Here is a 17,585-nt window from a genome sequence, read left to right as displayed (position 1 = left end):
TGTTTCAACTTGTCTTGGACTTTTAATTTCCAAAGCCTCTTCCATTCTATCAGATAATTTGCATTATTTCCCCTCTCCTTCCATAGTGAAAAAGACCAGCGGCCCATGATATCTAATATTAAGAATGTTCGTAGCAGTTTCGTAGTCATATATACATGTTGTCCATGCCAAGTAAAAAATGAAGATGTAATTAATGGGGGTTGATAAAGAAAATTAAAAGGGTGGCAGTACTATTCAACCCCAAATGATAAGAGTAGTGACCCTTTTTTTTCTCTTTTTTCGTTTATTTTTTTCAATCTTCTTCTTTGTGGAAAGGCCAGATCGATCGATTTCTTGTTTAATCTTGGCAGCAGCTGCAATTCTTCTATAGTTAACAAAAATACGTTCGGAGAGCTGCAATAACTTCCTCAATATTATCAAAAAACAGAGTTTGAAATTTATCTTTTTTATTGATAGAAATATATATATATATATATATATATATATCATTTATCCATTTCTAGAAAGACCATGGACAAGAGGTCTTCTGGATGAAAATGGCTCACAAGTTAACATCTGATACCAAGCAAATTACAATAGAAAAAAGTTGCATGGTTTCCCATTTCAATCATACTTTTCTCGTGATTACCATCAGATGTCGACAGTGCCGGCCTTTGGAACATTAACATTCTATCTTCACATTAATTAAGAACATAAGTCAAAAACTCTGAATGCAGATGAGGCCTGGTTTCGCCGAATGACCCAATACCATTCTCCAAAGTTTTGAGTAGTTGTTGAATGGGAGGTGTTAAGCCCTGTTTTGTAAGGACAGGCTGAAGAGGGAGAGTGAGTCATTCCTGACCCATAGTGATGATTTGGGCCTCGATCAGTCTGGATTTAGGTACTTGATGGTGATCTGGAGTGGCAATACGTACGTGAGTTGCAGCGAATAAGAGATAAGCATAACAAATATAAATAAAGAATAAGACACGCATATTTATGTAGTTTAACACTAGACTTACGTTCATAGATCGTTTGGGATGTAAATCCACTATAAAAAAGAATATTTTACACGAAGAATCGATGACTCTAGATACAACTTGTTAAGAACTTCTTGTGATTTCTGTGAAGTAACCAGGAATTGAATGGAATTATAACTGGAAGATGCAGTGATGAAATAAGCGAATGTATGGAAGGTGTTTGTGGAAATGCTTAAGAGGGTCACACGTTATATTGATGATAGGAATGCTTCGAGGGATTCCCAAACCTTTTTACAGATTCAAAACACTTGACAACTTCCAGATAAAAATACCCTCTGCTCACGTCCCTCCCATACACGCAGCTCACCCCCAGACCCTGTAACTAACTCTAGAAAATGATAACAGGACAGACAAAGGACTAAAGGAAATCAGTAACTAAACGCTTCGTTTTAACTTTGATCCCAAAACGCTACGTTGTTACAGGACACAAAACGATAGACTCTACTCCCAAGTGCCAAGACAAAACGCTGCATGTTACAATATTCCAAACGACAGACCCAACTACAGTAACTACTAACATGAAACGAGTCGTTCCATTTATTTCCAAAACGCTGTGCTTCATAGATTAAGCCCAAAACGGCTCCGTCTCGAGTTCCATGTCTTCCACTTAACTACCATCGCAGACTTCCCTCTTCAATTAGCCACTTCACTTCACTTCATATTTCAGTCTCAGATCACTTCGAGTTCAACCCCGTTAGGTTCCTAACAGATCGGTTGATAAAGAATGTACGAGAAGAAACGTTTGTATATATTTTGTAAATTTACTCCTCGATCGATCGCTGTTCCGTCAGAGTACTGAGCGATGATTTTATTAATAAGCATTCTAAATATATATATATATATATATATATATATATATATATAGTAAAGTATGAGGTACACCTCAATCAATGGGATTGATCATCAAAGAAACAGATCACAAGATACAGACTTCATGAGTATTTGTCGCTAATTAATAAAGAGCAGGGCGAATCTAGTCTTGATCATGACTCATGGGATGATATATATATATATACACAATTCCTTTCTTCTATTCTTGGCGGCTGCGGCGGCATCAAGTCTTTCGATCTACATCAGGCTAGCTCGGTTTTTCTGTATGGGAAGTGTCAATCGAGTTCTTCTTTATCTTGGCATAGTACTGTAGTTGACAAACTATATAATTAATGCTACTTCGGAGAGCTGCACTAACTATCCTCAACATTATCAAACCTAGCTAGTTGCTATGTACACATGCAACAAAAGAAAAAAATAAACACAGAGAGAGAGAGAGAGAGTTTGAAGTTTATCTTTCCTTTTTTTTCTTTTTTATTTTTTGTAATAGATGTAATTTTCCTGGCCATTTCAAGAAAAACAATGTTGAGCCATTTCCAGTTTAGTTTATCTAGTACGCTAGCTGTTCACATGATCATGGGATATCTGCATGTGGTTTAAAATAGCTCGCAATTAGTAGTTAAACACCAAACAAATCAAGATAGAAAAATTTGCATGGTTTCCTATTTCGATCATTTTTTAAGCTGTCACCAGTGGCCTTTGGAGCAAGATTCTATAATCTTCGCATTAATTTATTAAGAACATACTTACCAATACAAATTTATTAAGAGCATAAGCCAAATACTCTGAAGACAGATGAAACCGGCCACGTTTCACCGAGCGTTTGTACGTGTTGAAGCGAGCGTTTGTACGTGTCAGGATTGAGGCCGGTAGACTGACATGAGTTGATTCCGGTGCCTAGCTAGCTTCTTCAGTGAGTGTCGAGGAGGAGATAGTGTGAATCACAGGGGGGCTTTGACTGCAGGTTATTGAAGTGGGTATCTGATTAAGTATCAAAAACTACATGATTAAGCTGCTAAAAGTGAATGAATTGTTTAAACAAAAAATGAATTAAGCACTTAATTATGTAGTAATTTTCAGTACTTGACTCAATGTTAAATTTTGATATTTTACACTTGAAAAGAGTTGTAATGCAGCTGGTCTATAGAAAGAATTAATATCCCAAAATTTTACTCTCGTATCTTACTTATGTTGCAGGACATTATGGGAAAGATGTTCAAAGCATATGGGTATTATTGGAAATACACAACTGGCACGACAACATCAAAAGAAGACACTGGAAACTCAGCTCATGCGGGATGCAAAACGCAAGCCTGGAACGTGGCTTGAGGGGCAGACTCACACACATGGAAATGGACTGTAGGAGCTGGGCTTTACAGCAACGCATCTCATGCGGCACGAAAAGTGGGAGCAAGAAGCGAACGCTGGGCTGGAGAGGAAATGGTGCAGGGCGACTCGCACGGGCAAAGGGCATGAGACGCAAATGCTGGGCTGAGACGCGAAACGGACGCACAGTATGAAAGGAATTTTTTTTTTTCGTGCGCCGGCACTTTTACTTTTTTTCAGTTTTTTTTCTCTTAAGGATTTGAGGCTTCAGACTTTTGGTTTTGAGAGGATTTTTATTTTCTCAGCGATTCATGAAAGTGGATGAAACATTTTGATTCAAAGATGTTAGGCTAAATTTATAAGCCTAGGTTGTGGGGAGTAATTCAGAAACTGATTGGCATGACTTTGCTCATTTTCCATTGATTTTCATTTCACATCTTATTGAGTTGTAATGCTGTTTTATTTGGAGAAGCTTGGAATTCTTTCTCATGCATTTTGATTTGTTGTAGACATTAGGCACAACTAATGCTTGATCTGATTTAAGATTTCAATAGTCTTCTTTTATTGCTCAACTGTCTTTACAACTCAGTAGGGAATTTGGGACGAAGATATAACTTGTACTTGATTTGTTACATTTTCCGATCATGATCCTTTCGTATGGGTTAGTGGTTGAGTAGAAGAGGGATTTTAGCATTTTTATTGTCAATTTGTGAAAGGATGAAAACTGCAGCTTAGGTGTTTATTTTTCTGCAATTCCTAATTCCTTGCAACCATTTCTCTAGCATTTATTTCTTTCAATTTTCATTTCTTTCAAGTCTATAAGCATTTAGAAAATTATTACAAAAAAAAAGAAAAGATCCAAACCATTCTTCATTAATCCATTTCAAATCAGTACATAAATTTACTTTACTTGTTTCTTTTCTTGGTTTTGTAAATACCCCTTTTTACAAACAATTCTTTGATACTAATTACACTTCATTATACGTTTGCTCAGCATGAATACTATTGTTCCTGTGGAAATGACCATGGAACTCATCCACGTACTACTTTGATAGCTTCTACACTTGGAAGACAAATTTAGAAAGCCATCAGTATTTGTGTGCATGCCAGGTTTGGCTGAGAGGGAGGTACCAACTCATTCTTCAGAGAGCATCGCAGAGGTTCCATGAAGGCGCTTTGCTTGGTTGTCGAAGCTGCAGGGACGTCAGGAGCGGTCTTCAGCGAGCGTCGCGGAGGCAACATATTGTGACCTATGGCGGCGCTTTGACTTCTTGTTGAAGCCGGTATGTAAGTGCCCGGGTTGAGTGCAGAGGGAGGTACATGAGACACTTTGTTTAGCAAGCGTCGCGGAGGTGACATACTGTGACCTATGGCGGCACTTTGACTGGTTGTTGAAGCCAGTATGTAAGGGTTGGGTGCAGAGGGAGGTACAAGCACTTGTCGAGGAGGAATCACGACAGCTCCTTGATCAGCTGTCGAAACGGTGGCTTCATGAAGAGCCTTCTTCGACAATAATGAGCGTTGCAGAGCAGATATATGGTGAAGGACCTCGGCGATGCTTTTGTTGCTGGACGTTGTTGAGGCGCCAGCTGGGGTGTATCCACCCGAATTCGATGGAGAGAGACAAGCGAGTACGATGGCGAGCAGAAGGAAAAGCACTAGAAGATGAAGACGAAGCATTTTAACCTACAAGCCAGCTTCTCGCTCTACGTAGAAGACAAAGGAGAAATTATGCATTATTTATATAAGTGTGTAGAGATACACAGACTTCCATGCTTGAAGTAATTGTCGTTTCTTCTTCAAGAAGACGGGAATAATCTTGTCTTCTTCCATGCTTGATATTTGGAATTTATCAAAAATAAAATTTGCTTTTTTTTATTCCTAAAAAAGCAGGGCTCTAGGTTGGTTTTTTTTTTTTTTTTTTTTTTTTTTGTGGTGGGGGGGGGGGGGGGGGGGGGGGGGGGGGAGGTTGGCCATGCACTACATTAGTCAACAACTATTTTGGACAAATGCTGTCATCTGGAGTACTACTCATGGGGTTTACCACTCTGACTATATTGGCTTTGATTGGCATAGCATTCTGTGCTATCCCATAAGAGAAACTTCAACTTGTTTTGCATTTTCAATTTCCAAAGCCTCGTCCATTCGATTCTACGCATGTTGACGATCATGAAGAAGAGGTTATGAGTTATTTATAGAATTAAATAATTATAAGTCGTCATTTGTTCGCCAAAGAATTTCTAAAAATTACATGCCCTCCCCCCAAGCAATATGAGAGAACTTCTATTTCACTCGATCCCCATGTGTACTATCTAGTTCAACGAAACAGTTTATATGGTTGATATATCTAAAAGTTAAAAGTGAACAATATTCTCAATATACGTTGCATCATATATTGATCGTAATGGAGAGAGTGAACTCATCTCAACGCTCGTAAAAATTATGTAAGTATTAATATTATATATTTTAATTAAACATATTTGAATATTTGTAACAATATTAATTCTTTGTCTTACGTGTCGGAGAAAATGGTTGCCTTACGTACGTGTTGAATCTTCGTCAGATCAAAATTCATCAACAAGTGATGTTGAACTTTTCACAAAAGTTCTAGTCCACGTTCAGGATATTTGATGGGTTTAAGTCGTTGTGTCAAGCCTTCTAACTCTTTCTCATCGTCCAACAATGCCTCCAACAACTCTAGAGCGTTAGATGAAGTGAGATTTGAGATTGAAGAATTGAGGATAAGGCAGCATGAGTTAGAGACTCAATTGATGCAACAAGCAGACATGGAAATGCGAACGAAGCAACAATAACAACAATAAGATGAGTTCATGAGAGAAATACAACTTCAAATGTAGATGCTTATGCAACAATTTAAGCCTTCAAGCAATTGATTTACATTATACGTACAGATATTTGTTTATGTATGATGAACACTAGAACTGTGTTTTATTTATTTCTTTGTAGTGTTTTATTTATTTGTTTGCACTTATGAGACTACTTTTATGTGTATTAAACAAATTGTAATGTAATTTTTTAAGATGTTATGTATGCGTGTTTAGTTTTTTATTATTGGGTAAATCAAGTACTTATTGTTTGAACAATCAAAAACCGTTCGAACAGTGATACACAACATTCGAACGTAATTCGTAATAGACGTTCGAACAACACTCGTAAACCGTTCAAACGTAACAATCATTCGAATGCTTACTGACGACATCGATCATGACATCAAACATGGTTGAAAATTAACATTGGAATGCTTTTTCGTTTGAACAAATTTTGTTTCGATCGATCACATACGAAGCGTTCGTTCAAACCTAAGTGACAGTCAAACGTAATGGTTTTACTGTTCGACTGGAAATTTGGGACGAAACTAAATCATCCCAAAAACATTTTTCTGTTTGAACGCTATCGAATGGTTTTGCTCAATTTCATCCCAAACAGTAAGCATGTTCATAATTGAGCATTATAAATATTTGCACGCAATCTCCATGCACTCGTCAGTTCTTACTGCTTTTAGTTTCAAGAAGTCAAAGTTGTTGTCATTAAAAAATTAGAGGGTACGTGTTTTCAGAACAAAAAGGTACGTCCTGTTTCAAAACGTACACAAGTACTACCCGTCCTTTCACTTAAGACTATTCATTCGGGCTGATTTTTTCTCGGCCCGATTCGGAATTCGGATAACTGGATTCCGGCCCAGAATAATCCTGGGCCAGTATCCGCTTTTTTAAACCTGGGTCTATCCGGCTCGGATGTGGGTTTCAACACCCGGTACCCGAGTTTAGATATAAAAAGCCTCGTTACCAGTATTTCTAACCATATATTCCTTCATAATTATGACTAGTTTAGATAGTGAAATATTTTCATTATTTATTATTATATTTTATCTATTTTTTATTATTTAATATGTTATTATTATTATTTATAAAATATCTAAGATCACTTCACTGTCTAAACGCAAAAACCTACTTTTTCGTTTGCTTTGTTTCTTAATGCTCATGGCTAGGGATATATAATTATATTCTTGAGCATCGATTAATAATTAATTAATTTCTCTATGATCCCCAGCTAAACCCTTTTTTCCTTCTAATTAGGAAAACTAAGTATTGTAGTTTTTATTTAATTGTCTGAGGTTTTTGCGAGCCACGCGTACGGTTGGGTTTAGAACACTAGTTTAGTCAAAGAATAGGAAGTTTGATCAAGCTAACTAGCTAGCTTAAGGAGTAAGTATTTAACGTTAATGTTACATTTTAATTAAAATTATGTTCACTAAATTAGAATAATCATGTCCATTAATTGATCGTGCACCGTACAGATCATCAGTAGCACAAGAGATCGAGAATCAAAATTCTCTTTATACGTCAACCTTCCTTTTTTGCAAGACTTTTATTTTTTTGGTTTCCAATACCACAAATTAATTTTTTCTAATTAAAATGGAGGCCAAAGCTAATAAATAACCACACACTTGATCCAGTCGTCGGTCGGCTGTGGGCAAAAGGTGTGGTCGTCGGTCGGAGAGTTAATTGCGTAACGTTAAAGCATGCAGCTAATTTAAAGTCTTGCTTAAATATTTGGGTCAAAATCTATATTTTGATGATCTGTATATATTATGGTATATATAATAATAATAATAAGATTGCATGGAAATATTTTTCCCGTTGCTTAGCTAGCTGTATGTGCAGTTCTTAATTACAAATTAAACTTAGTCCTACATTCTTGTGTAAACCCACAATTGTCTCATTTAAAATATCCCAACCAGACCTATTCTATTTTATCATTTTCCTAAGATCTTTACATGTATTCACTATAAGAAAAATGAATATTTGTGACACTTTTTTAAAACAAAAATGACTACTTGTGATGAAAATAAATTCATTTTAACTGAAAATAGTCATTTCGTTAAATATAACTATTCGCAAATAAATGATTTTCTTATAATGATTTTTCCATAGCCAAGAGGAACAGATCAATAGAATATAAAGTTGACTGGTTTGGATTTATAGGACATGATATATATCTATCCCTTATATCTTAAAAGTAGCTATAGTATTTAATGTTTGACACTTTTTTCTCCATTTTTTCCATTTATACCCGTCTTGCTTGGTCTTAATTATTACGTTTTTATACTTTTTGAAAAATCTGATTTTTTTCTCTTTTTTATTTTGTTTTGTCGGTGTGTGTTAGTACATCAATCATATTGTGTCAGTGTCTCGTTTATTTTTACAATCATTCTCATCTCATCTCATTTAATCTCATTTAATCATTACAATTTTTTCAAACTCTCACACAAAATAAATATAAATAATTCAACTTTTTTAAATTCTAAGATAAAAATAATATTAAAAAAATATTTTATAATAATATTTTATTCAACTTTCAACTTTTATTTCAACTCATCTGCGAAAACAAACGAGACAATAGGTCATCTGTGTTTTTGTTCATCCATATGAGTAGTTCATGTTTTGTGTGTTATGTCATTTTTACCATTGTGTTACGTTCTTTGTATCCGTTTAAGTGAAGATTTATTTGTCTTTTGGTGTAAATGAGTCAGATGTGGCAAAAACATTTTAAGTACATATATATTGCTTAAAAGGATGACAGTCCTGAAATTCTATATATATATATATATATATATATCTTCACCAATAATATTATATCACGACTTTAAATATAATATTGATGTCTTTAGTTCAAAGTAGGTATATGTTGTTTTTTAGTGAAAATTGAATTAATCTTAAATGTCATCTGCCTATTTAGGTCATCTTTAACTTTTACGGCCATTGCCTAGTTGTTTTTCTACTTCGATGCATTAAACTACTCACTAATCGATTTTAAGTAAAAAATTATATTATTTTTATCTTTTGTGGACATTAATAATTTTCAAAAAGAATTTCTTCCAAGTAGGCAAATGTGCCTAGCACGTTGCTCCACTGTTAGTGTGTGTGTGTGTGTGTGTGTGTATATATATATATATCCCATTTGTTGATATTGTGTTTTGTGCAAATTCACAATTCCCTGTCCGGATCCTGCAAGAATGAGAAAAATAGGGGCTCAAGGTGGTGAAAAGCACTTCTAATGCCTAAGTCAGTGCAAATAGTTGATAATTTAGAAAGGTATATCTAGATACCCCCAAGCCCCTGAGGGGTATATATACCTGGTGGCTGTGGTCCATTGCCAAATCGATTATGGCTCTGCCACATTGTACCTAGGTCGTGCCGTCTACCGATTTTCTGCCACGTGACAGGCTTGTCATGCTTGATCGTGGCCACTTCGACTTGCCTTGACCCAGGTCGTGGCGTGTTCATCCTACCCTTCATTAAATGCAGCGTGGTCTTGACTTAGCGCATCCACTCTCCATGCCTTCCCAACCGTCAGTAACCTGAGGTAGCGACCACTCTTGTCCTTGCATACACGACTTGTTGTCAAGCCTTTTGACTGAGTGGTTAACATTTCGTGTGTAATACATCACTGCTCCTTTCTAGGCCTCTTGGACCGATCTCGCTCTTTGGATCCTGCCCGTTCTATCGTTTCATATCAATTTCTTATTGACGGGCTATCTCGAGACCCATTGAAACCTCATGAGCTAGGTCCGCGTGGTTCGATCCAACACGGGGAATGGCCCCCTCACACCATTAATAGGCAATTCCAATTGAATCACTTTGGACTTTTTGAATCGAATATTTATTTTCAAGACAATTGTCTTTGAGTGGACGCCTTAATTGGCGTTTTTACCCTATAAACAAGTGGAGAACTTCAAGGCATTGCTTATGAAGGTCAACAGAATATATAAATACCCTAAGTAGTAAAGGTAGTATTTACAAGGAAAAGTATTTGTACAGATTTACGGGATAAGCCTTCCATAATTACTTTTTACATGAACAAACTTACTTTTTCACGATAGACTCAAATATTTTTTAAAGGGATTACAAGATGTATCTAGCATTTTTCTATTTAAAACTTTAGATCCACTTTTTTTTTTAAAAAAAAAAAAAAAATTAAACAAACTGTTATATTGATGATCTCCTTTATAAAAAGGAATCAATACAAGAGGACACTCCTCCGTATCAACAATATCACTAAAAATTTTAGATCCACTTGACACACCTAAGGGCATTTGCTAAGTCTAAATTTTGACTAAAATTTGAAGTTTTGATTTTGAAGAGGTTAATCCACGTTGGATTAGTCATTTTAAAATTAAAATAATAATATAATATTATATATTTTAATAATTTTTTTATATTTTACAAATCTACTATATATTAATTAATAATTTAATTTTTATTTTCCAAATAAATTATTTAACATGAAGAAGAAAGGAAGAGAAATGAAGAAGAAAGGAAGAGAAAATAAATACTTTTTAATAAAATATTCTTTTAATTGGTGAATAATAACTCACCAAATATAGCTTTGATTTTTTATTTACTATAGCTCATAACTTGACTTAATTTGACTAATTCAATACAACTGATTTTAAAAGAATTTAGTTAAAATTCAGACTTAGTTAACATTTAGCTTGGCCAAATGTCAATGCTCTAATATAGCAATTTTTTTCCCCCAGCATAGTAACTTTCTTGAAGCTTAAAGAGTTACCCGTGTCTATTTTGGGTTACCAAAACAAAAGGCCTAAAGACGATGGACGTGGGCCGTCCACAAGCTAGTTATTCCATTTCCAACTACACCCTCATTTTAATTTTCCTTAATTATGGTTATCAGGCCTGATATTTTAAACATTACTGGTGGGCTTGAAAGGCCTCACTCTTTAACAAGCCCATATAGTTGATGGCCCGGCCCACTATCTGATGATGCCTGCATTTCGTGCCCGTCAATTTGTTTCCTCTACTGCTTGATGGATAATGCTAACCCATAAAAATAGAAAAAAAAAAAAGAAAAAAAAAAGAAGAAGAAGCAAATCTCTCCGAATCCAGCCCAAAAGTCAAACAATACTACCAGAAAAGAAAAGTCTCGACTTCCCCGAAACAATTGGGGGTTGTTTGGCTTTAACTTAGCTTAATCCCCAAGCCACTGCAGGACCGGATCATAGAATGAGAGCACACTGTCCGCAAACAACACGCCACGTGTCCAAAACTCACACAGTTTAATGTTTACCCTTAATAAAAAAACAAAAAGAAAAATGAAAAAAGGCCACAAAAACTAGAAACGATCAATTTCTATGCAAAATCTCTTACCCTTTTTAAGCTTTGATTCTTTTTCTTTTTCTTCTTCATCATCAGTCGTAAATCCTCCACCGATTCGTCTTCCTTTCCTTCAATTTTTTTTTTTTTCTTAATCCAAGAACGAAAGAGAATAAACAGATGTCAACCCCTCCATCATCTTCCTCTTCTTCATCTGCTTCGGTTCTGATCCTTGACTATACCCTAACCCTAATCCCTGGCCTTCCCAACGACGTCGCCGCTCTCATCCTCTCCTTCATCCCCTACTCCCACCACTCTCGCCTCAAGCTTACCTGCAAGTCCTGGCGCCTCTTCCTCACCCCCTCCCTCAACTCTCTCTTACTCTCCCTCCGCCGTCTTAACCGTCTCTCCCATCTTCTCTGCATCTTCCCTCAGGACCCTTCTATCTCCCCCCCTTTCCTCTTCGACCCTCACAACCTCGCCTGGTCCCAACTTCCCACCGCTCCCCCCGACCCCCACTCCTATGGCCTCTGCAACTTCTCCGCCCTCTCCATCGGCCCCCACCTCTACGTCCTCGGCGGGTCCCTCTTCGATACCCGCTCTTTCCCCATCGATCGTCCTTCTCCTTCCTCATCCGTCTCCCGCTTCGATTTCACCACCGGCTCCTGGGAGCCCCTGGCGCCGATGCTCCACCCGCGGGGGAGCTTCGGCTGCGCGGCGGTACCCGATTGCGACGCGATTCTTGTGGCGGGAGGTGGGTCCCGGCACTGTGTATTCGGTGCGGCTGGGAGTAGGATGACGTCGGTGGAGCGCTACGATATCCGCAGGAATAAGTGGGTCGAGTTGGACCGGCTGCCAGGCTTGCGAGCCGGGTGCGTGGGGTTCTTTGTGGAAGAGAGAATGGAGTTTTGGGTGATGGGAGGCTATGGGGAGGAAAGGACGATTGGTGGGGTGTTGCCGGTGGATGAGCATTGTAGGGACGCAGCGGTGATGGATTTGAAGAGTGGTGGTGATGGTGGTGTTGCCGGAAAGTGGATGGAGGTTGGGGATATGTGGGAGGAAGGGGAGAGGGTTAGGGTAGGGAAGATTGTGGTGGTGGAGGATGGGGAGAGGCCAGGTCGACCCGCAGTGTTTATGCTCGAAGGGAACGACATTTTCAGGTATTAATTTAATTGTTCGTTAGTCAGCTTTGTGTGTGTCTCACTGGATTAGATTAGTTTCTTGTGTACTATGTGACTTTTTTTTTTTTTCCCTTCTTTCATTTGTGAGATATAAGTGTTAGGTTTTTTACCACGTATATGTAGTAGTGAGTCTTAGAGTTATGGGTTTTTGTGCTCTACAGTTTGTGATAGTCAGAATTTGTTTGATTCGGGTGTGCATCAGATTGAATTGGCCGCCTGTCTAAAATGTAGGAATCATATTGGTTTTTTTTTTTTTTTTTTAAATGTTTGAGATATACGTTTCATGGAATCAAGGTTATTTTTTTTCATAGATACGTGTGTTTGTAGATATGGAGGTTTTGGGTGTTGGTGCCAATGTGTGAAATTACAATGTTTGATGTGGTATAATATGGCATTGGTTTTTTTTAAACATTGTGAGTATAGGTCTTGAATCAGCTTAAAACTGAATAACAAGTAAGATGAGTAGACGCGTGTAACACCCCTTCCTGTAGGTTAGGAATGTTACGTAAATTCATAACAGAATGCCTGGTAAAGAGATTCAATCTCATAAAAATGCTTCATCTATTGGATCATAAAACTTATCTAGCATGACAGTCTCTCATAACATAAAAGCTGAAACATAAAAGAAATGATATAAGCTAGTTCTATGTTATACTAACACTGCTTTAGTGTCTAAATCATACACTAAGGTGCAGTTTTGATAGTGAGTTCAGATGGGATGAGTTAAGATGAACGTTGAATAAAATATTGTTAGAATATTATTTTTTAATATTATTATTATTTTGAAATTTGAAAAAGTTGAATTGTTTATTATTATATTTTGTGTGGAAATTTGAAAAAGTTGTAATAATTAGATGAGATGAGATGAAACACTTCTTGTATCCAAATGGGGCCTAAGTCTCTAGAAATTTATTATACTTCTGGCACTCCTGCTCTTTATCCACGAAATCATCATCTGGGACATTAAAACATAAAATAAACAAACAAATAAATGAGTCGAAGACTCAGTAATGGCACATCATACTGTAAACTTAATTTAGTTTAACATTAAGCTAAATCTTGAAAACTTACATACATCGTCTTGCATTTACATAACATATAGATCATTCATTAGTAACATAAGTGGAATCAAACATAATCATGGCAATACATGTAACGTGGATGCATGAATGATTGACTCTATGCATTTCCTATCATTTGTACATAACTTATTCATCTTGTCTTTCACTTACTTAGTGGCCATCATAACATGTGTGTATTGGTCCAATTGTCGTTGATTGTATATAACATATCATAACATAGGGTAAACCACACTTGGGTCCATGGCACCGTCTAGCGTATCATAACATGTAGTAAAACACGCTTGGGTCCGTGTTATCACATAGCATATGGTAAACCACGCTTGAGTCCGTGGCACTGTCTACCGTATCATAACATGTAATGCCCCAATGGAAGACACCGACTTCCTTGACGGTGCCCTCTAAATTTTTCCAGTGAAGAGAGTGTCTCGGTTTGCCGTGAGGAAGACTGTGGTGGTGTTGTGGGGAAAGCTACGGCGATGTTGTGTTAAAGATGAATTTGCTTTCACTGGGGTGTTCTGGCCGGAAGAGTATTGTGGATTTGGGTGAAGGAAAATTGTGGGGACCGTAGAGTATATATGTGAGGGTTTGGGCACATCCAATGGGTTTCAAATTAGGAAGTTTCTCCCCAACTAGGGAACCAAGCAGAGGGATAGATGGCGTACAGAGTGGAAGAATTCTACTAAAATAAAATCACTATCTCAAACTAATCTGATAAAAATATTAATAAAAATACTAATAAGATAAAAATAATAATTCTAAACCTTAATTTAGGATCTGTATGTTACAATGCTTGAGTAGGACTGTGAAGTATGAAATCCGACCCTATAGATGGAAAAGTTGCAATTGGACTTGTTGACTGCTCTAATGTAGCTGCAGTGCATTGCAGAGATCAGCTGAGATGGGGGATTAGTGATGGACCATAAATAGAATTTTGATGAGTTTATTGAGTGTTATGTAAGAACTTTTTTCTTATAAAACCTATACATTCAAAATATGCTTGTGTTCAATAGGACTTTATTGGGAAAATGGCATGACAATACCGACACGAGAGGGATGCCTTGTGGAAAGCTGTGGTGGACTCTAAATATGGTTCTGCTTGGGGCGTGCGGTGTACTAATGTGGTACTTGAGCCACATGGTGATGCTTTGAAAAAAATATCATAATAGGTTTGACTTTTTTTTTTTCAATTAATACTAGTCTTGAGGTGGCTGATGTCTTGAATATGATCCCTTTCTTTCAATTGTGGTGTATTGGAGAGAAAGAAATGATTGCAATTTTGAGGACCAAGAGCAGATGGATGGAAGAATTTAAAAATGATTTCTTCACTATGTTTTTTTTTTCTTCACTATGTTTTTTTGGACAATTGCTATATATATATAGGCTTTAATGGGGGGCAAGTTTTATGATTTTCTTTTATCTTATTCTATATCCAACTAGGAGTTTCTCTTGGATATGACTGTGTACTTGGGCTATGCCTTTTGAGTTCTTCAATTAAAATCTTGATTACTTATTAAAAAAAATTGTATATTTATATTTATTCCCTTCAGGAGTATTACAAAATGGAAAAGAACATTTGATGTCTTTGGGACTCTCTGTTTTGCTTGCATTTGTTCCCTTGCCTGATCATGAAAAGTGAACTGTTGTACTTGTCAAAAAAGAATAGAGAAACTGTTTTAGCTTTGTTATCTAACATGCCTTTCACAGTTTGAAGTACCTTGAAATGTAAACCTACAAAATGCTAAATTGAAAGCCTGATGCTGTTATATTAGTTTCTATTGAATTTAGGAGGGTCCAGGCTGTGTGATGCCAAAGTAATGCAACTTTTGGGCTAGAAGTAGGGAGTTTGTATCTGGATGGATGCTAATGTAGCTGCTAATGGACATTCAGTTGGGCCATAAAACCTATCGTGCTTGACATTCAATTAGGACTTGCTTTATCATTATGTTACCACATAGGTTAGAATCTTGCTTAATAATAGCCTAAGAAAAGCAAAAGTGAGCTACAGTTTTTTTGGGACAGCAGCTTTTTGTTTTGCCTAAGTTTGCATTAATGCATGGTTATTAATATGCCAAATTCTTAAATCATTAGACGCATCACTAAATTGATGCCTGTGCTTTTGCATGTGCTCCCTTCTATTCCTTTGCTTTTACCTGACTGGAGAACTTTCTAGCAACCCACTGACAAAAATCCAAATGGTGAGTCCGGATCACCTGAATGGCATATACTGGCCTCAACTCTTGCTTAACCTTTTAATATATCAACGATAATTTTTTAAACCCTGCACCTAGAGTGGTCACTTTCTTGTTTGTTTCCACACAAGACTCATTGGAAATCTTCTTTAGTCTACTTGGGGACACTCAATGGCTTGTTTTCGCTACTGCATTACAGGTATGACATGGCTTCAAACCAGTGGCGTGGGGAGACGCATGTACCAAATACAGCACCTCATAACTCAGCATTTGGTTTTGTTGTTTTGGACGGGGAGTTGCATGTAATGAAGCTTTTGAATGCAGTCAATTCTACAGAAACCCGAAGGAAGCGACACCATAAGAGGGCTAGAAATCTGTACATCCAAATTTATCATCCCAAGAAGAAGACGTGGAGATTTCTAACTACAAAATCGCCTTTCCCATACCCTTTAGATTTTAATACAGCAGTTATGTGCAGCGTTCATTTGTGAACTCTATTTTCTCATGTGTGGGGGCAATTATGCATATACCAAACCATGGATTTATTTATACCCCAGCCAACATTGAAGGGCAAAAAGAAAAGAGAAAGAGATGGAAGAAAGATATATGTAGAGTCTTTGATGGTTACTGATTGGGTCCCATGTCGATGGCATATTTGTATATCTTTATTGTGTGTAGCATGACATGGACATAGGTGAGTACTTGTTAGTTTGAAATCTTGTATGGTCAGATGTTGTCCCAGTTGTACATAAGGAATACTAAATATGGGTAAATGTTCTTGTAATTTCTAGAGCTCTCGACTATTACTGCTTAGTTGTAGGATTTGAGAAATGATATTTGTAGTTATAGAGTGCACAAGTGCTGTGCATTAAAAAAAAAGAGTAAATATGGCTTCTACATAAAAAATTAATTTTTAAATATTGGACATTATTTTTTATTTTTTAAAAGAAGTGAGAGGTACTTACATAACCCATGACTGCATTTATAACTAGTCTTAGAATATTTCCCCTCCTAGTCATGTAACTCTAACAATATGTGAAACCCTACTGTGCTTGAAAATATCCCTGGTTAGCCTCCCAAAATTCTGAAAAGAAAAAAATATATTAGCCCTTAAAGATTCCAAAATCCCCATCCAATGTCTGAAATATGAACCCAAATAAACGAAGCTAAAAAAGCCTCAAGTTTTCCCAAAAAAACATTAAAAAAAAAAATAAAGAACTCGGCTTTTCTAAAAATTAACCTTGAGACTTTCCTTCCAAAGTTAATTGGCTCTTGGACGTACGTCGGATTGTATTTATCAGATAATTTAGAAATTCATGTTTGATTTTTATTTTTCCGTTTCCGAGAAAAAAGATATTGGCTGTGTCTCTGTTTCAGAGATTGTAGTCCGTACATCGACAACATAAAACAGTTGGAAGGAACACCTATGACCTTATTTATAAATTCGTAACAAGATAGACATTCCTTTTTTTTTTTTATCTTTCTTTTTTAAGAATTGCATCTCACTCGATAAAAAAACAAAATTATGCCGTTTAATGCAGAGATGCAATCCCGGAATTGGAAAGCCACTGAAAATGGTAAAACGAAAAATGATATATATATATATATATATATATGTTGAAAACGAGATTGTCTGTGATGATATAAATCCCCTACAAGACGCGCTTTAATTTACAGATGGAACAAGCGTGTTCGGATGCTGATGTTCTCCATTCCCCAATTAAGTGCATCATGCCGTAAGAGAGACTTCATATTTCGATACTTTTGGAAGTCTTTTTTCCAAGTATTTTATGTCGTGTAAAAGGATTATCCCACAACCTAA

At 36.6% G+C, this 17,585-nt stretch overlaps 1 protein-coding gene across 1 annotated transcript; it reads left to right on the top strand.

The window, feature by feature from the left end:
• Window positions 1–11,315: 11,315 nt before the first annotated feature.
• LOC121250144 (F-box/kelch-repeat protein OR23) lies at window positions 11,316–16,547 on the top strand. The gene is made up of 2 exons (XM_041149091.1): window positions 11,316–12,471; window positions 15,963–16,547. Exons 1-2 carry the CDS (start codon window positions 11,492–11,494, stop codon window positions 16,252–16,254), a joined length of 1,272 nt encoding a protein of 423 aa, XP_041005025.1. The 5' UTR covers window positions 11,316–11,491; the 3' UTR covers window positions 16,255–16,547.
• The last annotated feature ends 1,038 nt before the right edge of the window (window positions 16,548–17,585 follow it).

This window comes from Juglans microcarpa x Juglans regia, chromosome 2D (genome assembly GCF_004785595.1).
Source record: "Juglans microcarpa x Juglans regia isolate MS1-56 chromosome 2D, Jm3101_v1.0, whole genome shotgun sequence".
Taxonomy (NCBI): Eukaryota; Viridiplantae; Streptophyta; class Magnoliopsida; order Fagales; family Juglandaceae; genus Juglans; species Juglans microcarpa x Juglans regia.
Note: the sequence above shows the minus strand (reverse complement) of the source record. Positions and strands in the feature narration are given on the sequence as shown.